This window comes from Zalophus californianus, chromosome 13 (genome assembly GCF_009762305.2).
Source record: "Zalophus californianus isolate mZalCal1 chromosome 13, mZalCal1.pri.v2, whole genome shotgun sequence".
NCBI lineage: Eukaryota > Metazoa > Chordata > Mammalia > Carnivora > Otariidae > Zalophus > Zalophus californianus.
The window spans coordinates 88,382,895-88,410,299 of record NC_045607.1 but is presented as its reverse complement, the minus strand read 5'-3'; the positions used below and the strand labels follow the sequence as shown (position 1 = coordinate 88,410,299).

The 27,405-nt window shown below is 42.9% G+C and overlaps 1 protein-coding gene across 6 annotated transcripts in view; it reads left to right on the top strand.

Moving 5' to 3' along the window:
* Positions 1-900: 900 nt before the first annotated feature.
* The window catches only part of GLIS3 (GLIS family zinc finger 3), a 454,886-nt gene continuing 428,381 nt past the window's right edge, over positions 901-27,405 (top strand). For 3 of the 6 annotated variants that reach the window (XR_003523798.2, XM_027616357.2, XM_027616354.2), the window contains exons 1-2: positions 1,238-1,359; positions 14,390-14,876. Coding sequence is in view for 3 of the 6 variants with exons in the window: in XM_027616357.2 (XP_027472158.1) it covers positions 14,489-14,876 (388 nt within the window). In the remaining 3 variants the exon portion in view is untranslated. Of the gene's footprint in view, positions 1,360-14,389; positions 14,877-27,405 lie in introns of those variants that run through there. The other 3 variants (XM_027616355.2, XM_027616360.2, XM_027616359.2) reach the window with 3 other exon arrangements.

Sequence of the window (27,405 nt, the reverse complement as noted above, 5' to 3'; positions counted from 1 at the left end):
TAGTTGGCCTTCTGGGGACAACCTCTCGAGGGCTCTGACCAAGCCAAGCAGAAAGGCTGGGGTCACAGCTGAGGTGGGGTATGAAGATGGGGCTGTTGAATTCTTAAGGAGCAAGCACCACTGTATAGAGGCAATCCATGCAGGGAGAGTGCTTCCATTCCTAACAGCCTGTTTTTAGAATTTTATATTCAGGTAACATTTCCATTTCTTCTCTGCTTAGAAGAGATGCCAAAGGCAACCTCTGTGCTTCACCTAGCCATTTTCGAAGTTATTTTCATCTAATCCTGTATATTAGAAAGATTCTTTTGCCATTTCCCACTTTTAAAGAAGTTTTTCTCTCTGAATTTTACTATTGGGTATTTTTTCCCCCACTTGTTCTTTACTATTTGACATCAGATCCTGTCGAAACGCGGATACTTTTCCAAAGCCAATTCAACAAATAAGGCTCAAGAAAGAAGGCAAAGTATCTCCCTGCTGTTACCCTGTTCTGGAGTGCCTAACCTCCCTGGCATACGGGAAGGAGTGTGTGTGTGAATGCGTGGACAGGGAGACATGAGCGCAGCCATCGAATTGGCCAGCCTGGTGACCAGCGAGCCCGCCCCCACGCTTTCCCCCCTCCCCCTCCAGAGCTCACACTCAGGAAGCAGCTGGCTACAGGCCGGCCCTCGCGGCCAAACACACATCCACACTCCTCGCGGGGCCGCCTCTCCCCCCGCTTCTCTCCCTCCCTCCTCCCTCCTCCCTCCCCCCTCCAGCCGCGTCCACACTGCGCCGCCCCTGCAGCCCAGAGCGCGGCGCGCAAGGGCACCGGCGCCAGGGCCGATACCGTTGCCCCTCCCCGCACCCCCCCCTCCCCGCACCCCCCCCTCCACGCCCGCCAGCAGCCGTCCAGGCTCGCACCGGCGCTCTCCCAGCGGAACCCGCCGAAAGCAATTAACCAGCATCCCGCACCAGCCCCCAGACGCATCCCCCGGCCCAGGGCGAGGATGAGCAGGACAGGGGAGGCACAAAGTCGAAACTCAACTTTTTAAAAACATTTGCGTGTGTATGTGTATGTGTAGGGGGAGAATGAGCTGATGCCGAGGGTCCAGCCACCCCCCTTCTGCCTCCTCCTCCCCCTGCCGCCGCTGCCCTCGCACACGCGCGCGCACACACACGGCACTTGGGCCGGGTTTCCGCGCTCCGTCCCCTGGCTTGGATGGGAGTTTTCATTTCCGAAGGAGGCAGAACCCGTGGAGCGCGCTGAAGGGCTGGAGCCCCAAGTTACTCCTCGCCAGTGCTGGCCTCCGCTGTCATTCGCAGGCTGGCCGGGGAAGGGACCCGCACGCCTGGCTTTGTTGTGGAAATCCGGGTTACCTGGTAAGTGGATACCAGAGGAACTTTGCTCGCAGGCGAGAGACGGGAGAAACTGGCGCTTGAGAGTGTGGGGGAGTTAATGCTCAGAGACACAAACTAGGGATTAGAAATAGTTTTCCACGCTGAGCCAGTGGCGTTCGCGCGGGTTTAAGGCTACGCGCACCCCCCAGCCCCAGATTTTCTAAAAGCTCTGTTTGTTGAGATAGCAACCCTGGATTAGGAATCAAGCCCTGTTGTTGTCAGTTCCCTAAGAGCACCGAGTAGAGAAGACGGAAAGGAAATCAACAAGGTATTAAAGTTTCTTTAATTAGGAAGAGTTTTTGTTTTTGGTTTTTCTTTTAAACAAGAGGGGCCAGAGGGCCACACAATCAAGGCAAGTTACAGGACGTAGGGGCATGGTCCTGCGTGCCACCCAGGAGTCCCCACTGAAGGGAAACTTTGGAGAAGTGGGAATTGATGGGGTGACATGAAGTCCCGCGCGCTCACACGGGGCTGTAGTTGCGTTTTCCAGTTCCACGTGTTTGTGGAGCTCCACTAAGGCTGTTTTGCATGCCTGCATCTCGCCAAAGACAATTCCCCCATTGCTCCGGAAGGTCCTTCGTTTGGGGGTATGTTCGCTTGTCGCTGGGAGGGGTTCCGTGACCCGCAGCCGCCAGGTCAATAACTATAACCTCCCACGCCGCAAAATGCGCAGACATACTCAGACGCTCACACTCCCCACCGGGTTCGTCACTTTGCGTTTACATTTTTCTGAGGCCCGACAAAATGTCAGCACTGTTTGGAAAATGTCTCAGTCTCCGGCGCTCTGTCCTGCTCGCGGCTCCAGTCCCTGTAAATGACCCTGTGTGTATTTTGAAGTCGGTCCGGGCCGCTCTCTGGAAAGCGTGAGTGAGCAGCCGGCTCTCTCCTAGACACACACCTTGCCCCAAGCAACACTTAAAGTTAGTCACTGGAGCTGACAAGTCACCTCGGGGACGAGGAAGTCACCCAAGTGTCTGGAAAACTTGGCCCTCACGGATTTGTCATCCTATGGATGATTCAATTAGGTATCTGGAGGGAGATGCTTTGGGAAAGGTTGTTTCTGGCTTCGCGAGTTGTGCCCTCGACTTGTTGGGGGTGTTAGGGAGGCAAGAAGCGAAAAGGAGACCCGAGGTTGGGAGCTCGGTGGGAGCTCCGGGCCGCCGGCTGCCCCGGAATCCCAGCCTTGGGCCGGGAAGGGCAGCGCACTGGTCCCGGCCGCTTGGGTTTCCAGCCGGGGCAGCGGCGGCGGCCTTTCGGCCCGACTTACTCAGGACTGGGTTGCACAACAGGAAACCGGCACGAGTTTGTTTTGTTTTGCTGCGCTAGCTCGCGGACCGGGCGGAGGGTTAGGGTCAGAGGCGGCCGGCGAGTGACGGGGTCGCAGCAGCGCGCCCAGCCGGGCCCTGTCGCCTCCGCCCTCAGACCCGCCCCTCGCTCCCCGCTCGGCCGGGACCTCCACGGGCCAAGCCAGGAGGCGTTGGGAACTGATAAGGGCTGCCCTTCTCCTACCCTGCCCCAGGCGCGTCTCCCCGCCCGGCGGATCCCCAGCACCCCTCCGGATCTCTCTGGCCCTCCTCCTGCCTGGAGAGTCTCCCGCCCTTCTGCTCTGTATTCTTCACCGCCCTGCTAGGCTTCCTGGGGTTCTGCGAGGCCCTCATCTCTGAAGCATCTAAACCCGGGGCAGGGGCTGGGGTGGAGGGTACTTCCGGAATGGCAGGGAGCAGCGTCTGCTGGGACTGGACTCTTGGAATTGCCGCCCCTTTTACGGAGAAAAGGGCTTTGCACCCTCTCTCTGCCTACTTCCAGAACATCAGTATCTCCCCAGAGTCTGGGCCGGGGTGGGGGGTGGGGTGCTGGAGTTTGTGAGGAGAGGGATGTACTGCAGCACCCCCCAGCGGACCAAATCACTTTAGGCTATGGGAACTGGGAATACCAAGTATAGACTGTTAAAGCTAGAAGGAACCTTGGCGATCACCTACGCACGAGGAAGCCCAGACCCAACGACTTCTAGGGTTTTGTCCAGGCCTTCATAGCTACTGACATAGATGCCGGGCACACACTCAAGTTTCCCAGTTTCCAGTGCAGAGAGCATTTCTTGGCGTTAAGGTGAACTCAAGACAAATGTGAAGTTGCCTTAGGTCCCCACTGAAAGCTTTGATGAGTCATGATTTCTGCCTTGGGAGTTAGCCAGACATCCGTTTTCCCCTGTGTCACGTTCTCCATTAGACTACCCTTTTACACTAAACTGGGAAGCTTTTTTTTTTTTTTTTTTGGTATAAAATTGTTTGGTTTTAATCCTCCCATTCCTCTTCTCTGCAAAGGTTTGCAGAAGAAGGATTTACCCACATGAAGGTTGGGGGACAGCTTGTAGGCATGTAGAGAGAGGACTGTGTGATATTACATGTTATTGTTGCAACTGGGAACATGCTGAAGGTTTAGGATCACATGTAAATGCACTCCAGTGTTTTGGATGTTTTCACTAGATGTCTATGGCAGCCCCTCTAGACCCGCCACTGCCTTTGAAAGGGCGAGTAGGAGACATTTCTTTTCCAGTTTCTTTCAAAACACTTTTCCTTATTGGTAGTTGAATTCTTTACCTTTGTTGCTCAGAGGACTCAGCAGATCTTGAGTATGAGTAGTTCAGTCTAAGTGCTGCTGTATACAACTCCCTCTCTCCTGGTTCACCTTAGGCCAGTTGTGAGAGGGCATCTTTTCTCTGAGCCTTGGTTCTACCCAAGTTCCTTAATAGTAGTTGGTTTGTCAGAGATTGAATACCTGGGGTCTGTTGGTTTGCTTGGAAGTGGTCACCATTACAAATAGGAAAAGCAAATTCTTGGGGGGTGGGGTGGGGTGGACTCCAGGTTCAGCTAGTGGGTAAAATTCCTACTGGGCCCAAATAGGCAGGATAGGCTAGGTGAAACAATAGCAAACTAATGTTTTGTACCAGCCCTGTCTTCATTCATATGGCAGAAAGTGGTCTTTCCATGATTTCAAAAGAGAGCTGAGTGTTCTTAGTCTTTGTTTCTCTGAGTGTTCTTTCTTGCTAGTAATTAAGCCTGAGGACATTCTTTTCACTTTTATCCCTCTCATATTGTAGGTATTGATCTCTGGAGTTGGAATGTTAATTTGTAATTCTTCCCAAATAGAGATGAAGTACTTCTTGAAGGAGATAGGTCAGGAAGTGGCATCCCATGCACATTCTCTTCCCTGGAGAAGTCATTTTCTGTGTTTTTGTAATTATTTTCTGTGGAAGATATTATAAAGAAGGTAGAAATACAGGACTTTTCACTATGTCTGGTTGCTTCATAGACTCAATTAGGATTGAAAATAAAATTAAAAAGTAAATAAATGGAGCATAGGAAATCTGTGCTGCCTTACTCATTCCTGGAGGATGAGACATGCGACAAAACCTTTAAATGACTCTAACATGTAGTTTGATATAAAGATACCCAAGTTCCAAGTTTTCCACTTACTTCAGGTGGAGTTGACACAAAACCCAAATTTTTTATTGAGCTGAAATAAAATATCCATACAGAAAATACACGTATCTTAAGCTTGATAAATTTTCATGAGCTAAATGCAGTTGATTAGCTGGCATCCAGATCACGAAATAGAACATTACCAACACTCCACACACATCTCTCATAAACCCTTCTACTCACTGTGTTCCCCCCAAAAGTAACCACTGCCTTGACTTCTGACAGATTAATTTTGCCTGTTTTTAAAAATACCTTATGTGAGTGGAATAATTCAATATGTACTCTTGGGTCTGGCTTCTTTTGCTGATGTTAACAACCTTCTAGTAGGTCAAATAATTTGGATTTCCCTTTAAACATGGTGGGAATAGTTTAGCTTGCAGAAGTTAGTTGGTCAGACCTTACTTAATATGATAGAATTAAAGAAAACACTGACAAAACAGAAGCTATATTTTCTATGCTAATGATGGTCTGACAGGGGGACAGCAGATAAGAGCGAAGCGTCCAGCATGAAGCCAGTGCGGGATGAACAAGGAGAATGCCGAGGAGCTCTTTCCTCCATGACGGCTCCAAATGCCTTTGACAGCCCCTCTCTTAGGGTCACCAACCCCCACAACAAAAGAAGTGCCTGGTCTCAGTACTGAAACGACTATGTTTGTTTTCCAGCTTTTAGCTATGATTTTTCATTGTTCACGAGTACACCACGATAAAGGCCAGGATAATGTTTCTGCTCAGAAGAGTGCTGTAGTGTCTGTGCTACTTTTTCCTGTCAAGAGAAAGGAATAAACTAGGGAATGTGCAACTGTGATTTAACGGGCTCCACAGGACACAGAGTGTAGGATTTGTGATCATATGGTTACACCTTATTATACTGGATTTGGGCAATAAATGATAAGTATAGGATATAAATACATAATTATATATTTCATTCATCCCACACTTTTCAGTATAAATTAGTACAGTATGATAAGTATGAGTACATATAAATGTATGTAATATATAAATGTAACATAAAAATCCATACATATATAATACATGTAGGATGAAAAATATAAATTTATAGGTATAATATAAAACCATCTATGTACATATAAGGACTGGTGACAGTTGAAAGGTAAATTAGACAGGATCCCTAAAGGTAATGTCATTAGAATTTAGGCAGGGAGATGAAACACAGACAAATAACTATAAGGCAATGTAGAAAGTTATGAATGTTACAAGAGAGGTATTTTGAGTAAAATAGTTACCATTTATCAGGTCCTTCTATGTGCCAGGCACTGTGCTAAGCAAGTAACATGCTTGATCTCATTTAATATTTTGTAATTCCATGAATTTATGTTTAATAGTGTAATTCTAACCATTTTGCAAATAGATACAGATATTAAGAGAGGATCAGGAAAGGCCTCAAGTGGGTATTTGGGGTGGACCTGGAGGGTAAATAAGATCTGGATTTGGGGAAAAGCGGGGGCAAAAGGAGGGAGAAGGGGAAAGACCACCTGTGTGGATGGGACCACCCATTGTAGGATGAGCAGAAACAAGGATCCAATTATATTCCACTATGGGAACAAAATCGGATTTGTCTGCAAAACTGGAATCATGAGAGCTATAAGTGGTTGAGAGCAGACTTGAAATGAAGAAAGCTGATGGGGCCATTCTCATCTGATGTGATCTCCTCAAGGCCAAGCATGGGAATGACTGCACATTCCTTTCAGGTGCAGCAAGCCTTGTTGAACTGCAGATGGGCAGATAGGGTTACAGCGCCAGATCAGACCCTGTCCTGGGGGCCTTGGTAAAGAAATCAGACGTTCTTCCTTTCTTTTTCTTCTTCAAGATCAGATTTTCTACATATCAGTTATTCCTGAAGTTTCATTTCTAGGCCTGCTGGATACCGTACACAGAAAACTAACCAGATGCCAGGGCTGTGTATGAATTCTTGTTACTCTTGTGTGTGAAGAAATGGATTAATGTTTTCCCAACCTTTCCAGCATGACCAGTGGATTCTGCTGCTTTCTGTAACTTGACTGAGTCATTCATGTTGTTTACTTTTTTCTTTCTTTCTTTCTTTCTTTCTTTCTTTCTTTCTTTCTTTCTTTCTTTCTTTCTTTCTTTCTTTTCTCTCTCTCTCTCTCTCTCTCTCTCTCTCTCTCTCTTTCTTTCTATAAATATATTGTCTTGTTGGTTAAGGCCTAGTCATTGTTGTGAATGTTCATACTTCTGCAGTGATGTCAGTGAACATAATTTAACTTGGTAAAACTTTTGTCTATCAACACTAAAAATAGTTTTATTCGTCGCTTTTAAGCAATAATTACATTGAAGGAAAGAAATCACTCATTTATACATGTGCTGCGGGACACTTTGAAGTGCTTGAGTATTTGGTTTAATGAGTGATGAATTCAATTTTATTTCTAGAATCTCCCATAAGTAGTTATTTATTACCTGTTTGAAAGGATTGTGATCTTTGACTTTGTAAATAGTTATTCATATGGACCAAGTAGTCATCTGTACATGAAAAATGACAAAGAATGCACTTTGCATTTGCCATATTTTACTGCATATGTATCTCCTCCTATGAGGCTGGAGGTTTTGTTTTGTTTTTGAAAGAAAAGTCTCTAGCCAGTTACTCTTCTTTTATATTTCTGAAGAGGCCTTTGTGTCTCAAACCATGGCTGTGTGGAGTTCCCTCTTTTCAATTCAGGTAATTAATTCAGTGGTGACATCATAAGGAATGTGTTCATTTTTCCATTTCAAATTCCTCCTCATAGGATCTGATGGTTAACTCACATTAACACATTTTGACAAACTCAGTTCTCAAAGGCAATTGCGTGTTAATTTAAACTTGTCCCCCTTTAGCATTGTAAGAAGGAAATTGTCTTTCAGGGAAGGTCCTCTACCTTCTGCAGTGTGGAATCACTACAACTGTGGGTCATTTCGATCCTAATTCTGTTAGTTGGTTGATTTTTGATGTTTATAGAGCACAAGTGATCGAGTGATATTTACTGAGTCGAATGCACAGTGAAAAGATAGCAGTGGTAGGAGGATAACCTTGTACTGGTGAATCCTTATGTTTTATAAAGCTAAAAATAATGAATTTTTAGATCCTTTGCTCATTACAGCTGTATTTTGATATTTGTTTTACTTTGGCTGTTCAACTGTGTCTATACCTGCACCTTTTATTTTTGTTAGGTGCCTGGGCAGGCAAATAGTCTAAATGCTTTTGTAACAGTGGCTTTTATATCTTTTTGACTATAACTCACCATAAAACATGTTTTTCATCTTACTCAATATACACTATATGCGTTGAAGATATACAGACATATACACCCACAAGTAACTGAAACAGAACTGTACTTAACCATTAATAGAGTTGATGTACTCTGGTAGCTTCTATTTTGTTCTAGTCAATTGTTTCATTAAAAAACACTTTTTCCATTGAATGATTGATTTTAGGGCCTACCATCGGATTGCAACCAGTTTGAGAAACACTGCTTTAGAAAGAGCCCTTTGTTAGACATAAATCTAGGAATTTAGGGCCATAGCATGATTACCTTTTTGAACATACCTATGTTTGCCTTAAAAATCTTTTTGGTTCCAAGTTCATTCTCATTTTGTGTGATCGCTTACAGTCCTAATTATTCCCCTCTCCCTTGACATTTGTGATAGGGTCACAGATTTCTAGAACTTTCTGTACTCATTGATGACTTAATGATTGAGGCTAAGTAAATGAAACATTTGTAGGTAATTACTACTAAAAGTAATTATATTCGGTAAGCTAGGGGGGTCTGAGAGTTGTATAGATGTATTGAAGTATGGTGAACGGATTCTAAGAGAGGTTACTGGGCTTTTAATATTGCCCTCCAGTAATATTTTCCTGAAGATTCAGAATTTCTTCCAGCAATCTGTAATCACCCTCTGGAGGGTTCTCAGTTCTGCTTTGATTTTTAAGTTAGGATTGACTAATTTAGAGAATAGATTCCTGAAGTGGACTTCATCATTTCTTTTTCTCCTCCTTCTGTCCCTCTTCCCCTTTCCTCTTGCTTTTCTTTCCTTTGTCCATATTTACTACCTGCATTTGGCATATTATAGCCATTAATTTGAATTTAAAAGGGCAGTGCCAGATGTTTTACTCCCTGCTTAGGGAAGATTATTTTCATTGAGAAAATTTTATAAAATATAAAAATAAAAATAATTAAAGTGTATATCTCTAGATAGCTAAGGGTTGAAATCCACAGATAAGACAATCAGGGACTCTTAGGTGGGATCCATAATGTGCATTATATTATCTTTTCTGAGTGGTCTTTGAAAGAATGGTCTTGAATACCTGGAGGGAATAGTAATTTGTCTTCATATTTGTAATTGATATAACTCAGCGCTAAACCTCTTTGATTTGTAAGATTTTATCTTATTGGTGATTATATTGCTTGGATAATGTGTGTACATCTTAGTGTTCAGAATAAATATGTTAATATTCTTAGCATTCCTGACCTCAAACCTGGGTAGTGCCCACATGAGTCTATATTCTATACGCGGTAGCTACCAGATGTAATCTCCATAGGTTTGTGCTGGATGTCTCACTACTGTGGAAGTATCCCATCCAGCCCTGTTTCTTTGTAACTTCTGCTGTAAAGTCTGTGAATCTGTCAGTCTCACTGAATAAAGTTATGAAACCACAGAAACGATCAACTCCACTTTGTTGTGGGTTACTTTATCATAACATCGTACCCTTCCTTTCAATTTAGAGAAATGATACTGTACACATCCAGTGCGTTTCCTCTATAATATCCTCCAGTTTCACAGGCACTTGTTTGCACTTTCCTCTTGTTAAGATTGCAGACAAGAATAATTTTGATTTATTGGTTTCATCTAATATAGCCGTGTTTATATTGTTGCCAATAAAATGACTTACACGATTGGTTTTTGTTTATACAGTCTTTTCTGAGGAGTCAGTCACCTGTGTTAGGACAAGGTACATTCTGCTGATTAAAATGAACTCCTGGGATCTAAGAACATTCAGCTCTATCTGTCCTTGATTGAATTGCAAAATGTGCTTCACACTGCAGCCGTGCATGAGAATAACTTATATTATCTGTCAATAGGCTTTTCATTTCTATATTCTTCTGGTTACAAAAGCTGTAACCAAGAGAAGCGCAGGGGAATAGCTCGGGTCTATTAATGATCAAGGCTGCGATGTTGAAAAGGCAGTTAATGAAATTATAGAATCATTAACCCGAAGGGAAAAAACTAGAAGGAATCGATAAAAACCCTATTTTAGATGGCTTAGATGTATATAAAAGAAACAGCTCAGGAGCATTTTTGTTTGCTGACCAGTATTTTGTGTCTCATTATCAGGTTTTCTATGCAGGGTAAGAAACGCTTGTGGCATAAGGAATGGAAAATATAACAAAGGCTAAATGTAGCCTAAGGAAATGAAATGATGTATGAAAATTAATAATTAACTGGCTCATCAGATGAACTATGACTCTAGATGAGTTTATTAATGATATTTACTAAGAAAGGGCTTTTGGCTGTAAATAGGCATTATGGAACTCGTGTTTTTGGAATTTTCTTGAATGGCCCAGTTAACATTGCTTTTCACTTGTTGGATCTTTTAATCTGAGACACAGTGCCTGGAGCCTTGGGTAGAAGGTAGAGTCATGATTTTGTATTTTGATTGAAGTCATAGCTTTTCCAGAAAACCAGTGAAATTATTAAATGGTTTTGTGCCTTAGTTTCCTTAGGAGTTAAGTAATTTCCTTTCTGACCTGACTTACAGGAGTGCATTTTGGAGTTTGAAAGTGGTCAACAGGAAGATTTATTAACTCATGTTGACTCATTTGACAGAATGAACATTTTCATTGTTTGAATGGACAGATTATTAAAACTCTAACTGTATCAATATGTCAGATCCAAAGTACCCTAAATTTGTACTTCAGGATGTTCCTTGCTTTTTCATTTTCTTCTCTTTTTTCTGTTGACATCTTGGGGTAGGCGGTGGGTGAAGGGTGGAGGAGAAAGTAATTCTGGAGAACTTGAACAATTTTTTTTAAAGATTTTTATTTATTTATTTGACATAGAAAAATACAGTGAGAGAGGGAACACAAACAGGGGAAGTGGGAGAGGGAAAAGCAGGCTTCCCACTGAGCAGGGAGCCTTATACAGGGCTTGATCCTAGGACCCTGGGAGCATGACCTGAGCCGAAGGCAGACGCCTAACTGACTGAACCACCCTGGTGTCCCCATTTTTTTTTTTTTTTTAAGAGAGAGAGAGAGTGCGCGCGCAAATGCGCGCGTGTGAGCAAGCGGTGGGGGGGGGGGGGGCAAAGGAAGAGGGAGAAAAGCGGACTCCCCATGGAGCAAGAAGCCAGATGTGGGGCTTGACCTTAGGACCCTGAGATCAGGACCTGAGCTGAAATCAAGGGTCAGGTGCTCAACCCACTGCGCTACCCAGGTGCCCCTTGAATAGGTTTTTAAATAGAAGGATGCTCTGCCAGTGGAATCCTACCAGTTAGGTTTTGATATTGATTAGCTGTGATTTCGCTTTTTGGCAAAATGTAGGCAAATTTAATCCTGAGGTCCATTTTTCAAGGTAAGTGTTGTCTTTCAACACACTGCTGACATGAGAACCTCCTATCAGCTCTTGCTTTGATGGAGTGGATGAAGATTACTCTTTTTGCTTCCGTGTCTACCCTCTCCTCTTGATTTAAGTGCCATAGGTATAAAATCTATGTATTTATCCTTGATCATCTTAAGTGGGTATTTTTGATAATCTTCCACGTCTTAATTATCTGGAGGATCAGAATTTCAAGAGACTGTAGTGATTTTCATCAACTTCCTTGTTTTATGGATGAAATCTGTAAGTCCAGAGAAGTTATAAATGATTTGCCAGAGGTAGAACTCAGGTGTCCTGACATTCTGACTCATTAAGGATGTGTCTTTCTTAAAAGTTAGCAGTTTATTCCTTTTTTGTTACCACGTGGACTTAGACTTAAAAATGATCATATGGCCTTGCTAAAAAGTATATAAAATACTATAATAGCGATAGATAAAATTGATTTTTAAATTCTAGTCTCTAATGCTTGAAAAATCTGTTGGCATAATTAATGTGAAAACTGGGTTATTAAGCATATTTTCACATAGAGTTTATTTTATTTTTGTCTTGAGGCTGGTTTTCTCAGCTTATATGCCATTGCCTTACTGCTGTTTTTTATGGAATTAATTACTTTCTGGTTGTTGTCTTTTTAGTAATAAAATTTAAGTGCATTTTTGTTATTGTTATTGTTACTTTTAACCTAAAGCTATTTAAAACAGGACTGCAGTTTATAAATAAAATGAAAGTCCAGTTTGACAGGCTGGTTTGAGTGTCTGACAATTAACTTCTCAGCACGTTAATTATTTTTCTTGCAGTCTCACTTTCTTAATGATCTAACCTAGTGCTAAGTACCTACTTACGTGTTTTTATCCAGATTTTTGATGAGAATTCCTGCTTGTATGTGATCTTGCTGCCAAAAAGACTCCTTTGTTTTTAAAAACTTGCAAGTGGGCATAGTCTGCAAATCTACAGACACTTGTCACATGGATTCATGATGACTCATAGTGCCAGTCATATTGGATGATTCCTCATTTTCAACAAATTGCCAGTATAGCATATATACTTATTTATTTTGTTTGGTGCTGAATAAGTGCTCTCTTCTGCAGGGTTCAGAGTACTCAGAAAACACTGTTTTATGAATGAGCAGAGAATAGATGGCCAACATCCTCTGGCAAAGCACAGAGACATGAAATGATTCTTGCTCACAGTCAACCCACAACTCAACAAACCAGCTGATAATACACTGGAGTTCTTAAATGGACACAGCAAGAAGGGCATTGGGATTTTTCCAATGTGAAAAACCAAAATTTTACAACCAGTTTGATACTAGGGTTCATTTGTTATTGTCCCATAAGACAACTTAAGTGATAAGGTTTGGCTGGGCTGGGTTTCCTTGCCCATTCTTGGCGACCGTAGTGGAGGGAAGGGCAGGAAATGGACCTCAGAGTGTTTCTCAGGACTGGATGGCCTGGCAATGTGAAATGTGACAGACTGATAGAATTCTTAATAAAGTGGAGAACTGGTAAGGAGGAAAACATTCCAAATGTTGTATTGTTAGTAAATTTTGAAGTTTCTCAGCATTCAGGCACACACAGTAAACTTTGCAGAGGGCACAGTGAGTGCTTGACTAGAAAATAAAAAATATTTGATTTTTGATCAAATATTTTTTGATATTTTAAAAGGATAAAGAAAAAAAAAACCCTCTTCACAGAGAGTTTTCCTTCTGTGGTGTTCTGTCCCTAATGGTGGATGAAGCCATTTGTGTGGGAGTTGGTTGGAAATGATTGTCTAAGGCGTTGAGTGGATCATGCAGACAAAGTGGGAATCATCCAGTTGAGAATATCTGACCAATACTGCTTTGCACTCCGTCATATCTCCTGTATTTGTTCAGCTTTTGCTTCCTTTCATGACAATCATATCTGTGCAAAATAATACAGAGTGGGAGTGTGTTTGTCAATCACTTGGAGTAGTGCCGCTTAGTCACTTCCTTGACTCTATGTACATTTTGGGGAGCTCTCGGTGAAGGGAGGGAAGCACCTTTCCTACAGACTTGTAACCAGAGAGTACTGACATTATGACGTCCTGTGGTCATGTCGTACCATTGGTTTTCTCTTACCGCTTGAGGAAGGGGCGCTGGGATGGCAGATGGAGCTGTGTTGTGGAACTATGGTTGATTTACTGTGTGTAGTGTATGGTGAACGTACTTCCTTTTAGAGGGTCTCTTCTTTCGGTATGCCTTCTGTAAAGTGTTTTGTACAGACTTTTCCTTTTCTAGGATCTTAATAGAAGGTGAGAGTATTGTGATGTTGCTTCTGTTTCCATCCCCATAACTCAGAACCATTATGGAACCAAGACTTCAATGCTGCTGTGATTTTGGACATGTGGATGTATGACATCTTCGTGAGAATCTCAGACCCCTGTTTTTACCTTTTGTAAGTCTAGGGACTGTGAAAAATTTGCTCTTACGGTAAAAATCAGAGGTGGTTTAGTATCCTTATACTCTCATTTAGAGGCCATATCAGCCTTTTCCTTGTTTACTGGAAACTTTGAAGCGTTGGTCTCACAGCTCAGAAAGGTAGTGCTTTGGGTTTCCCAAGACTCACTGTAGCAAAAGTGAACTAGTATGGACAGATCCTCTGGGGAGCAAAATAAGTTTCATTTTGCAAGCTGGTACCAGTTGATTGGTTGTCGTTGCCAAGGGCACTGTATTGAGAAGGGCTCAGTGGCAAACAAAACAATACAGTGATCCATAATCCATGTCTACCGTGAATGCAGGAGGGAAGAGTGCCTGCCAATGAACCATGTGTTTGATGACCCTGCTTTACATAAAAGGCCGTTTGGCTAAGAGTGCTTCTTTTCTTCCTGGTATGAATGCTACACAGGTTGAAAACTCACTGTGACTTATTTTCATTTTTACTTTTAAAAATGCCTGCATTTATTTTTTTAAACAGGCTAATAACCCACACCATGGATAACTTATTGGACTTTGCCTGAAAGGAGTCATTAGTGCCATTGGATATTTGACCATCCTGGCCACAGGTTTTTTCAGAATGAATGGAAGGTCATGCAGCATGAGTCTCCACCGGACATCAGGAACCCCACAGGGGCCCGGGATGGTCAGTGGCCAATACATTCCTCCCATCCGAGCCCACTCTGGGACTCCTGGCCCCTCGTCCTGTGGCAGCACAGCGAGCCCTGCCATCGGAAGCCTTGCTAACAGCCTTCATCTCAAGATGCCCTCGGGAGGAGGGATGGCTCCTCAGAGCAACGTGGCCGAGAGCCCCCTCCATCTGCCCGCCTTGAGCCCCAGGAGACAAGTGCTCACCAATGGGAAGCCACGATTCCAGGTCACCCAGGCTGGAGGCATGTCAGGGCCACACAATTTAAAGCCAAAGCAGCAGGAGTTTGGAAGTCCTTTTCCTCCAAATCCTGGGAAAGGTAGGATTGTCTTTCTGGGATCTTTTAAAAGTGGAAACGATTTTTTTTTTCTCCTCTCCAGATCCTTCTCAGCAAGCAAATCTCATGGAAAACTACAGGATTGAATGTCAGGGTCAATTCTGATGGTCTCACAATGCTCTGTAGCCTCCCTGGTGAGGGGGTGGATGGATAGATGCATGGGAGGGTGGGGAGGCCACAGTGGTAAACGTGATACCTCATGGAACTGTGAAGCAGAGTGGAAGGTGAGACAGAGAGATCAGAAACAGGGAGTGAGGGTGGATGGTGGTGGTGGCGGCAGGCAAGACCAGTTTAGCAAGACCCTACCCTCGGGATGCATGGAGGGACGGGATTCCCTGGGCCATGGTGGAGGGGGGCAGCCAGAGCCGTCATCGTGCGGGTCGGGTGCTAGAAGAAAGGTTTGGAAAGAAAAGGATAAAAAGGGAGAAAGCTTAACAGCCAATAAAGTGAGGAATTAGTGCATAGAAATGATAAAAAATTATTCCAAGAGCAGAACCCCTAAGTTTTGTAATACAGCTGGTGACAAAGAGGGAAGGAAGCTAGAAGAGAATAATGAAAGGATGTATTTTTGGGCTTGTGGAGAACTAGAAAACTTGGTTAATTTGAAATGCAGAGAGAGTGTACTTTTAATTCAGTTTTTGAATTCAGTGTTTCAGTGTTTAATTCAGTGTTTGAATAATGTAAATTTTAAATCATGGAATAATTGTTGGAAAATAGCGAATTATTTGAATGACTCACTCTCTCTAGAAACCAATGTTGACTTAATGAGTGATATTGCACATGAAATGTGTATTTGGGCCAGAAAAAGGAAGAGCGTGTATCTCATGTGAAATACAGCTTTGTTATGTAAAATAGCATAATTATATATGCTGTTAGGTATTTTTAGCATCTGGTTTCAAATGTTTATATTAAGTGTGTACACTACGAAATAAAATTACTAACAGCCTGAATAGCCATTCGCCCAGGTAACTCATAACTCACTCAGTTCAGGTGAATAATTATTTTTATCCTAAAAGTTGTTTTAGTGCCTTTGTGTTCCTCTGTATGGTATAGATGGGCAGGGTAAGAAAAAACCCTAAACTGTAAAACCTTAAAGTATGAAAAGCTATATATCTAGCTTTTTTCTTTTATTTATTTTGGTTTAGGTTTTGTTTTAGATTGTTTTATTTCCTAGACCTACTGATATTTAGTATAAGTATAGGAAAAACTTTCCTTGGGGGTGCTTCCAAGATAGCACCATCGCTGTCAGGTTGCTGCGTTCATGGTGTGGCAAGCTACAATGTCAAGCTCGTGTGTTTGGATTTTTCAGGGACTGGGGCCCGGGAAAATCTTTCAGCTCTTGCTTGTCTAATGAGCTGTATGTAGCTTGCTTTCATCACATATACTTGTGTTGAATTCCGGCTGGCATTATTAATGCTGATAATATTAATAACTTCTATTTATTATGTCATAACTGGGCATGTGTCAGGCACTGTATTGAGTGCTTCCAATATAAAATCTCAGTTATCCCTCACAACAGCCCTGAGTCGTATGCTACTGTTGATTAACTGATAAGGGAACTAAGATCTAGAAAGAATAAATAACTTCAGCATTGCCATCGGTAAGGAGTTTGGGGATGTTACTTTGATGGTGAGCAGAAGTGGTTATGATTATATTCATAGTTAAAAACGTTACATTTCTGGTAATTCAGGGGTAGTGAACTCTCAGGGTTAATACATCTTGGAACTCTTGCAAAAATTAGTGCTGTCCCCAGGTTCGCCTCTTCCCAACTTTCTGACTCCTTGCTCAGCTTCCAAGCTTACGGTGCCTGTTCTGGATCTGCATGGTCGCGGTATGCATGAGCATGGCATAGGGGTTTAGGATAACTGTATTATTACCCTGTGGCCTTGTAGCTTGGATACCGCTCCGGATGGTGCCAGCAGTGGCTGAATGTGTCCCTTTCAGGTCTTGGTTGACAGATCCTAAGCTAAGCCAATAACTGGTTGAGAATGGTGATCTAGTAGGACTGTTTGAACTTCATCCAATCATTTACTCAACAGATAATTACTGAGCATGTATTATAGGTGAGCCACTGTTCTGGGGATACAGTAGCTAATAAAACATAGTCCTGGCCCTCAAGGAGTTAGGAGAATTCAGACAAATAAATGGGCAGTTAAAATAAAGTGCACTTAGGGCTCTGATAGGGATACACTGATGGCAATAGGGCTACATTTGCAGGGTTCCCAGCCCATGCTTGATCAGTGGATCCGGGAGAACAGTAGGCTGTCTAGGCAGACACCTGAAGGGTAAGGAGCTAGCCTTGCGATCATGCCAATTTGTGTGTGTGTGTGTGTGTGTGTGTGTGTGTGTGTGTGTGTGTGTGTGTGTGTGTGTGTGTGTGTGTGTGTGTGTGTATGTGTGAGGGGGCTGTCTGGAACTCATTCTGGATAGACAGAAATCACCCTCAAAACCTGAAGGGGAGAGATCGTGGTGTGTTTCATTAACTTCTGCCTGATTCCACGTTGAGGATGTAGAGACTGTGGCAAGAGACAAGACTGGGGAGGAATAAGCAGAGGCCAGATAAAGGTTATGGAGGAGGCGCCAAGGAGTTTGGACCTATCTTGAGCACACTGGTGAGCTGTGCAAGGGTTTTAACTTTGGGGATCATGTGATGGGATGATGTGATGAACTTGAGGTTGACATCTCTCTCAGGCTTTTTTTATGCAGTACTCACAGTGCCCTGACCCTGAGGGATAGTACCGAAGGACCTGTGACTGTGCGTGTATTAGGGTTCTCTGGAGAAACAGAACCAACAGGAGATGTATCTATGCCTGAATGTGTACCCGTCCCTGTGTCTGTTCCTGTATCTGAATAGATTACGGAGGCTGACAGTTCCCAAGACACGGGAGATGAGTCAGCAAACTGAAGACCCAGGCCTGCTGATGCTATAGGTCTAGTGTGAGTCTGAAGACCTGGATCGAGGAGAGGCAATGGTGTGTATTTCCCTTCTGAAGGACAGCAGGTTTGAGACCCAAGATGAACTGACATTTTAGTTTGAGTCCAAAGGCAGGAAAAAGCTGATGTCCCAGTTTGCAAGTGGTCATTCAGGGAAGAATTCTTTCTCACTTGGCGGAAGGTCAGCCTTTTATTCTCTTCAGGCCTTTAGCTGATGGGGTGGGGCCTATCCACATTAGGAAGAGCAATCTATTTTACTCAGTCTACTGACTTAATGTAAATCTCATCTGAAAACACTCATAGAAACACCTGGAATGGTATTTGGCCAAATACCTGGGCAACTCATGAGCCATTCAAGTTGACATATAAAACCAACCATCATAGTGGGGTACCATTGCTTTGGGGCCAAGCACAGTTTACATGGTGGCTAAGAAAATACATTTTCTAAGCCTTCAGGGTGATTATACCATCTTTCAGGAATCCAGTGGAACTGTGTACAGAAAATATGTCATTTAAGGATTGCCACACAGACAAATATCTGACTTGAAGACTGGAGAAATCTCCAGTAGGAGCCTCATGAGAAATATAAATTTGATTGTAGTATTTGTGTTACTTACTTAAGGACTGAGGTCTACTCAACTGAAAACTCAAAAAACAGTGACTTTCACATCATGGAGCATGGTTCTCAAATAGTGTGCCAAGGACACTGGAGTACCACAGCAAACTCAGGGGGGACCATGGGGTAACTTTAATTTTGAAGGGAACAGAAGGGTTTGTGGCATCCTTTGGACTCCAGGCAAACTACTAGCTTGAGGAGGTTCACAGTTTCAACATGAGATTGCACTGTATCCTTTTAGTGATGTCATATCTTTGCAAAGCTCCACTTTCAGTAGTTGTGATGAAAAAGCTAGTTACTCTGTAGGCCAAAAGGTGGAAGCAACCCAAGTATAGGCAGATGAGTGGATAAAGAATATGTATGTCTTATACCTACAGTGGAATAGTGTTCAGCCTTAAAAAGGAAGGAAAGTCTGACATACGCTACGACATGGATGAACCTCGAAGACATTATGTTAAGTGAATTACGCCAGGCACAGAAGGGCAGATATTGTATGATTCTCTTGTACAAGGTACCTCGAAGAGTGAAATCATAGAGACAAAAAGTAGAATGGTGTTTGCTGTGGACTGGAGGGAGGGGAGCATGGGAAGTTAGGTTGAATGGGGACGAAGTTTCAGTTTGGGAACATGAAAGCGTTCTGGAGATGCATGGTGCGTGATGGTTGCCCAGCAGTGTGAATGTACTTAATATACACTTTAAAAATGGTTAAGATCGGGTGTGCCTGGCTGGTTCAGGTGGAGGAGTGTGCAACTCTTGGTCTTGGGGTCCTGAGTTCAAGCCCTACGTGGGGTGTAGAGATTACTTCAATAAATAAATAAACTAAGATAAAAAAATTGGGCAAGGTGGTAAATTTTATGTTATGTGTATCTTATCACAGTAAGAAAGACAAGCAAATTCTAAGTGAAAATCAGTGTGGAATGGGAGCTGAAGGTGGTGGTATCCAGTCTGATTCCAAGAGCTGAAGTAGTAGAGGGCACAGTTGGAACGCACATCCCATCAGTAATACTGTTATTTAAGAATGAAATAAAAATACTTTAATTCTTAATTTATGTACATTATTTTTTTCAAACAGCTAATAGATTGTTAGTACATAAATACTATTAAGTTGTTGGCACATAACTACTTAATGAGGGGTAGTGTTAGTTGTTCCTTTTGGCCAAGGGGCACCATGAAAAAATTACTGAGATGCTAAGAATGCCACGAACTGCAGACATTTGGGAACCTGTGTCAGAGGAGTTAATTGTTCTCACACAAAGAGCAGCCCAGGGCCAGGGATGCTGCTCATGGTGAGAAGCTCAGGGATGTCAGGTCCACGATCACGGATGCTGCTCATGGTGAGAAGCTCAGGGATGTCAGGTCCACGATCACGGATGCTGCTCATGGTGAGAAGCTCAGGGATGTCAGGTCCACGATCACGGATGCTGCTCATGGTGAGAAGCTCAGGGATGTCAGGTCCACGATCACGGAGCCTCCCTTCGCCTTTACCCCACTCCTCCTCCTGCTGTGGAGTCTGTATTCTGAGAAGAGTGAAGACGAAGGAAGGACAATAGGCAGAAGGATGAAAGGGACGACTCCCTCCAAATCGACGCCATTAATCAATCGGCTTTCCCAGGAGCCCCACTCAACTGTCCCTACTCAGTCGTACATAACTTACTTGTAAATAAAACTCATTAGTTGTTCCTGAATGTATCTTTATAAACAAAGTTAGATTTTATCTTATTTTGTATTATGTTCTTTTATATTTTATTTCACCTTTTAGCTTTTGCTACCTTTTTCTCTCTCAACGAAGTCAAACCACGTATAAGTAAGTTGCGGACATTCTGGCTCTTCATCCCCAAATTGCTAAGCAGGTGTCTTCCATTTTGTACAACTAGGATACATGAATTATAACCAAGAAATTTCACTTTGATTCAACAGTATTGCTTATATAGAGTTATATATTAAAATATAATACATATTTAAATTCATATTCAAATTAATTTTTATAATATTATTTTATATTTTACTTTACTTATCATACTGTTTTCCCCCTACTTATAGCCCACATGTCCTCTGTAACTATTCTTTTCTTTTGAGTCAGGATCCAGTCAAGAATCCTGAATTAGGGGGCACCTGGGTGGCTCAGTCAGTTAAGTGTCTGATTCTTGATCTTGGCTCAGGTGTTGATCTCACGGTTGTGAGTTTGAGCGCCATGTCGGGCTCCACGCTGGGCACAGAGTCTACTTAAAAAAAAAAAAAAAAAGAACCCTGCATTACATTTGGTTGTCATGTCTCTTTAGTCTCCTGTTTTCTAGAATAACCCTCTCCCCCTGTCTTTGTGTTTCATGACAAAATATGTTGCTGTTTTAGAGTTTAGGTCAGTTGTCTTGTCTCACAACTTGGTTCCTCTAATTATTTCCTCATGATTCGGTTCAGGTTAAACATTTTTGGTAGGAGTACCACATAGGTTATTTGTGGATTACATATCCTGGGAGCACTGCATGCTCATTTGTCCTGGTATTTGTGATGCTGCTTTTGGTTGTCTCGCCAAGGTGGTGTCACCAGGATCTCTGCATTGTGGACACTTTCCTTTTCAAAATTAATACCTAATCTTATACAAATATCTTGCTCTTCATCAATGATGCTTGTGTGAATCTGTTACTACATTATTAACTGCATAACAGTGATTTTCTGATTCCAGTATTTCTTCTGTGTTTATTAGTTGGTATTCTTCTGGAAAGAAGAACTTCTGTTTCTCCTTTTATTGAGAATCACCACAGACCCCATGTATTCTTTTTAAAAAGTCCCTGTGCCATAATTCATTACCATCACTATTCTTTCTGATGCTCAGATTGTCCTGGATCTGGCAGGTGGGATCCCCTTCAAGCTGGTCCCGATGTCCTTTTGTTATGTCCCCGTGAAGCACTTCCTTGCTTTCACATAGAATGAGACATTTCAGACCCACTAGTACTTCCCTGCCCCAGACACGCAATCAGCCATTTTCCCTAAAAACTTGGGTCCCTTTTAGTGGGAAATCTTTGGAAAACCGGATGAAAGCATGTTTTTCTTGACTCTGGGATGTCATTGCTTCTGGGCCTTATGTGTGGACAGAGTTAGGAAGTCTGTCAGAAGGTAATGGGTTCCAGTTAAAATACAACATTACAGAGTTCTTCTCACACTTGCTCATTGTGCATGTGTCAGTGGGATCCCTGGTTCTCAGCAACATCCTTGGAGTTTCTTATTGATTCTGTCCTACAATAATGAGTTACTTTTAGATTTACATTTTTAAGATAGTGGAAATTAGTTTTAGAAATGATCTTTTTACTACATGTAAGTGTTTCATGTACTGAGATGAGCATATTTGTGTTTATCTGAGCCACCGAGTGAGTGTGGAGGATGTCCCACAGTTGGCAACTTCCAAGCCCTGCTAGGACTGGTGAGTACAGAATCTCAGTTATATTGTACCAATAATGGCTTTTCTCTCTACTTCCTCTTCAACAGTTATGAATTGTAATTAGACTGGTAGAAATGCATTTTTCAAAGCATCTGGGAAATCAGTTTTATGATCCCCACTTTAAGCACATTTGACACAGCTCTTTAAATATTTAAGACAATCCCACATTTGCAGTACCCGTAGGACTATATAATTGGGAAGATTTTTATTGTAAAGGTTTTTTATTTTACTTTAGGGCCTCTGACATTTCTTGTGGAGCTCTGCCGTCCTTGGAGACAAAGGGAGTTAGTTATTCATTAGCGTTTGTGGGTTATTCATTATTGTTGGTCAGAAAAAGCAGAATGATATCAACAAAGGACACTAACTAATTGGGATTAAAAAACTCTTTTGTATAACTTAAGGCTGGTATCTCTTGTAAAGACCTGGTTTTAAAAAAGTAACCTATCGTGTGAACCCAGGAGGTCTAGAAACTAAGTGTACTTTAAATAATACGTCGTTTTATTTTGATTTTTCCTATTTGTGGTTTGCTAATTCAATTGGCTATAACCTGGAGCTTAGGTTAGAGCTTGATTCCTTAGTGGGTCAGCTAGCTTCATATTTTTCCCCCGCTGCCACATTATAAATTTTAAAACATTGTCACTGATTTAGAATGTTACTTTCCTATAATCATTCCTTTGCTTATGTTTATTTCTGGACAAACAGACAATGAAAAAAGAATTTGCTAACGCCGGTGAGTGGACTGTGTTGAATGTTGTCATGTTAGCACCGGGGCAGGATTCACAGCTGGGATCTCACATTCTTGAAGAGATGCAGTTGATATATTAGCTAATGAAAGTTGGGGCAAAATACTTGGTTACTTTTTTTTTTTAACTTCTTCTTTTTAATCATTTATATTTCCTTGCACTTCTAATGTGGCTTCCTGCAGAATTAGAGCAAATAAAGTTAATATTCCATAAAAGGTTCCAAAAATAACCAAACCAGTCAGAGACCAAAGGCATTATTCCAGTTGAGGTAGCCAGGGTTTTCATTTCGTCTCGCCAATAAGGCAGGTGAAACACAATGTTTACTTTTGTTTACTCTTTGGGCTTCACAGGCCACACTTTGTGTGATTTATTGATGCAGCGTGTAAATCAAATTGATGATGGATTTCCAAGTGTTACTGAATGGCAGGCATGATTTGCTCCAGTTATAAAAGTGATTTGTCAGTCTCACAGCATTCTTTAAAAGAACATATTCCATTAGCACTCCCCACCCCCTAGACACACCTCAGATACTGTAGGACACCAAGTTGGAAGGTACCATCTGCTAGTCACCTGTAGCATTTTCTTTTTCTTTTTTTTTTTTAAGATTTTATTTATTTATTTGACAGAGAGAGACACAGTGAGAGAGGGAACACAAGCAGGGGGAGTAGGAGAGGAGAAGCAGGCTTCCCGCGGAGCAGGGAGCCTGATGTGGGGCTCGATCCTAGGACCCTGGGATCATGACCTGAACTGAAGGCAGATGCTTAATGACTGAGCCACCCAGGCGCCCCACACCTGTAGCATTTTCTTAGACTGTTAAATAGCAACAGCTTTGGACTTGCAGAGAGCTTGGCCCAAACTTGCGTATTGATTGTCTCCTATGATTTGATCAAAGGTTCCATCCCAGGAGGCTGGGCAAGTGTGATTGGCCCCATTTTAGGGATTGAGAGACTGAGGCTCAGTTTGCTGGAGATCTCATTCTCTGTGTGCTGCGTGGGTTGACTCAGAGTGAGACTCCACAGTTTGAGAGCTCCTGCTGTGGGAGTCCTGAGAAGCCTTGTCCCCAGTCTGCCTTAGAGTTTACAGTTGCTGCCATTCCAGAACGAGTAAGCATACCGTTCAGCTGCTGTCTCCATCCACAAGCTGAGGAAATGGGCTCTTGCTCCTGTTTTGGAAAATTGGGCTTGACAGTTTCCAATAACAGGCCCTTCTGAGCAAGGAAGGTGGTGCCTACCTGGGCAGGAATCAGGCCGTCTCTGTGAGGGCCCCTCGAGTGACACAAGTGTGTGCAGAAATACGTACTGAAGTAGCTTCGCACACCTCTGCTTATGACGTCTTTAGACCCGGGCAGGAGGGTATCATGAATATGAATAGTTTCGCTATTTCTGACCCATCAAATTTTAAGGATATAGTGGATGGTGACTTGTATTTAATACCTATTTTTATTGCTGCCTTATGTGAATAATGAAAGAAATAGAAGGCCCGTAATTGACTCTGACATAATAAGCAAATTAAAAAATGAGACTTAGTCAAGGATAGGCTGAGGCCAGCAGCTGTAGCATCCTTGAGGAGCTGGTGAGAGATGCACAATCTCAGGGCCATCCCAGACTGACTTACTCAGGTTGTGTCTTTTAATAAGATCCGTGGCACAAGGGCAACTTCTTGGCTGTGTGAGCAGTGACTGTATAGGGTCCCTTGCTTGGAAGGAGTGCCCCGTGCTTGGGGTTTAATGCTCTGTGATTGCTGTCTTGACATTCTTACTGATTTTATCTTCGAATTTGTGTATTTTAAGTGAAATCCTATGGGCCCCTGGATCATGTGTGGGGTGCTTGGAGTCTCCGTTTGTGTGTGGTCCCCCATCCTGCTAGGATAGCTCCTGGTTCCTCTGTCCCTGCCCAGTATCTACTGCTGCCCTCTGCCCCCAGTGGGGACCCAGGCATGAGGGTGGGGAGGTCAGGGTTTGGTGCATAGGCTCTGTGTGCCCAATCCATGTGAGGCTCTGGGCACCTTTGAGAGTCTACACTTAACCTGTGAGTATCCCCATGTGGAAGGAGCTCAGTGGTAAATAGCAAATTACAAAAAACACCATGAACCCATCACGAGGGAGACCAGAGAAGAATGGAAAAGGATTTTCTTCTGCTTTTTGAACAAGGGGCCCAACATTTTCATTTTCATTGGTCCCTGAAAATTATGTAGCTGACCTTGTAAGTACCCACTGGACTTTGAGAAACACTGGTATGGGAGGAGGAGGGTGAACACTGGAGTCGGAAGACCCTGGTGTGTGACCTTCCCTGCCTCGGTTTCTTCATGTGTAAAACGGGGGGCGGGTAATGTTTCATCCCTCTTTGAAAATGGGCGGGGTCTAGGTGAAGGGCAGACCGGGCCACATATCCTTGAGTAAGAGTGTGACCAGGGCACCTCTCATCTTTGGCTTTGGTTTCATGATGTTGATGAACAAAGCTGGACGTTATGGGCAGGGCTACAAGTGGGAAAGAAGGGCCAGAACTGGTCTTCACATCCTTGTTAGTGCGTGGAAAGGAAGGGTCAAGTACTGAGGCAGGCACGTTCTGGGGATCTTGGGTCGAGAGAAGGCGTGCTTCAGAGAACTGGGGAGCTAATGCATTGGCTTTCCAAGCGGCCACCTGGTCGTGTGGCAGCGGCAGGTAGAGCAGAGAACAGTGTGTGCTTTGGAGAGTTAAATTAGATGGCAACTGGGAGAGTGCATTCTATACTGTCCAGTGCCAGAAGCACACCAGGGGTTGCTGCTCCCCGATTGTACATCCGCGCGGTGCATTGTGGGTCTCCGTGAACCACAGCAGCTGCTGCGGGCTGAGACGGCCCGTTCTGCTACTCTGCTCGGGTGTGCCGCGTGTCCTGGTAATAAAGGCTTCCAGCTTAGTCAGAGCTCCCAAGTCTGGGCAGTATGAACAGCTACTTGCCATGTGGGGATGGAGCCCTGACTACTCTCTAGTTTCAGCTTGCTTCAAAGGCTAGACAGAAAACACTGAAATCCTAATAAACCACAGTAAACAGACACTGATGTGAAATAACACATTTTAAAAGTGTATCTTTCACCTAAAGATTTTCCTTTAGGGCAATCCTATAATTTATTATCCAGACAAGGACACTTTCAAGAGTGAAATGCGGCCTATTAATAATTACGCCCAGGACTATCCTGGATGAACTGGAATGAGGGCCACCCTACTTTAGGGCGAAGTTTAATTGCATTTAGATTCAGAATCTTACACAATCGCTTTAAGGTAAAGTAGTCCAACCTACTTGACAAGATTAGACCCGGAGAAGTTAATAGCAAAATTATTTCTTGGACCATTGAATGATTATTAGTATATTATTAAGTAGAATACATTCATTTCTGGTTATTCTAGGGCTGGAAATAACAAACTAGCAATTATTTAGCACATTCTACTTATTAATGTTCTTAGCTTTATGTAACTTATTTTAATCCTTCCCAACCTTATGAAGTATTCCCTTGAAAACATGAGAAAAGAAAGGCTTAGAAAAAATAAGAAACTTGACCAGGAGCATGTGGGAATTTTAACCCATGTCTCACTGTCTTCAGGGCCCTATATACTTCTGTAGGATGTTGTTTTGTGTTTTGGTATAGAGTTTGCTGCAAAAACTAGGTTCTTGGCAATTGAGAATGATTTCCTGAAAGACACAGTATGTCTACCATAATTTTTACTATGTGTGGTGGTGTAGTATCTGGTGTATATTTATTTTAAAAAATATAGTCAGCAGAAGCAGAAAAACCACTGACACGTAGTTGCAGATGTTTGTGTCAATTTGTGTTACAAGTGCCCCTCCTCACTTGCTTAAGACGGTGGCTTTGGCGGCAGTCAGGTAGGGAATGTGATGTAAGAAAGAGAGAGACAGTAATGGCTAACTTTTGAGCCCTTCCTCTGGGCCAGCTGCTGCATTAAACGGAGCTACTGGGTCACACAACCAGAGTGCTATTTGGAAGGCCTTCCATGATGGCCCTGGAGCTCAGAATTCCCTTAATTCTCGTAACAACCCCATGGGTCTTTCGATCATGAAACCAAGGCGTGGAGAGGTGAAGTCCCTTAGCAGTGACGTGGTTAGTATGTGGCAAAGCTGGGAGGTGAATGCAGGCCGTCCTGCTGTGTTCTGTCAGGATGAGGCAGGGAGCCAAGCTGGAGATGGGGACTTTCTCCTGCAAGAGCTCTGGTTCAGCAAGTACCTTATTCAAGACTCTTCGGGTTGCGGGTAACTGTGACCCACTGTGCTAGTTTATATGAAAGGGAATTTGTTATAAAGAATCGAGAGTGCCTCATGGTTACCCAGGGACAGGGTGGACAACCAGATCTTTGGAAGAGTATGAGAACAGGACGCTTCCCCATGCTTTTTCTCCACAGGCCACATGGTCTTTTATTTCTGCTTTCTGTACACATCACTTTATTTTTCTCCCTATAGATTGCTTTTCTCTGTTTCTTAGTATATGTATTAGGGTTCTTTGGAGAAACATAACCAATAGGATATTTATTTATATGTATGTTTATGTGTGTATAATATTTATATAAAGGAATTTATTATAAGGAATTGACTCATTTGATTATGGAGGCTGAGAAATCTCAAGATCTGCAGTTGGCAAGCTGGAGACCCAGGAGGGCCCATGGTTTAGTTCTATTCGAGTGCAAAGGCCTGAGAACCGGGAGAGCTGATGGTCTAAGTTCCAAGCTTGAGAAGCTGGCAGGCTTGACACCCAAAAAGAGCCCATATTCCCGTTAGATTCTGAAGGCCAGAAAAGAT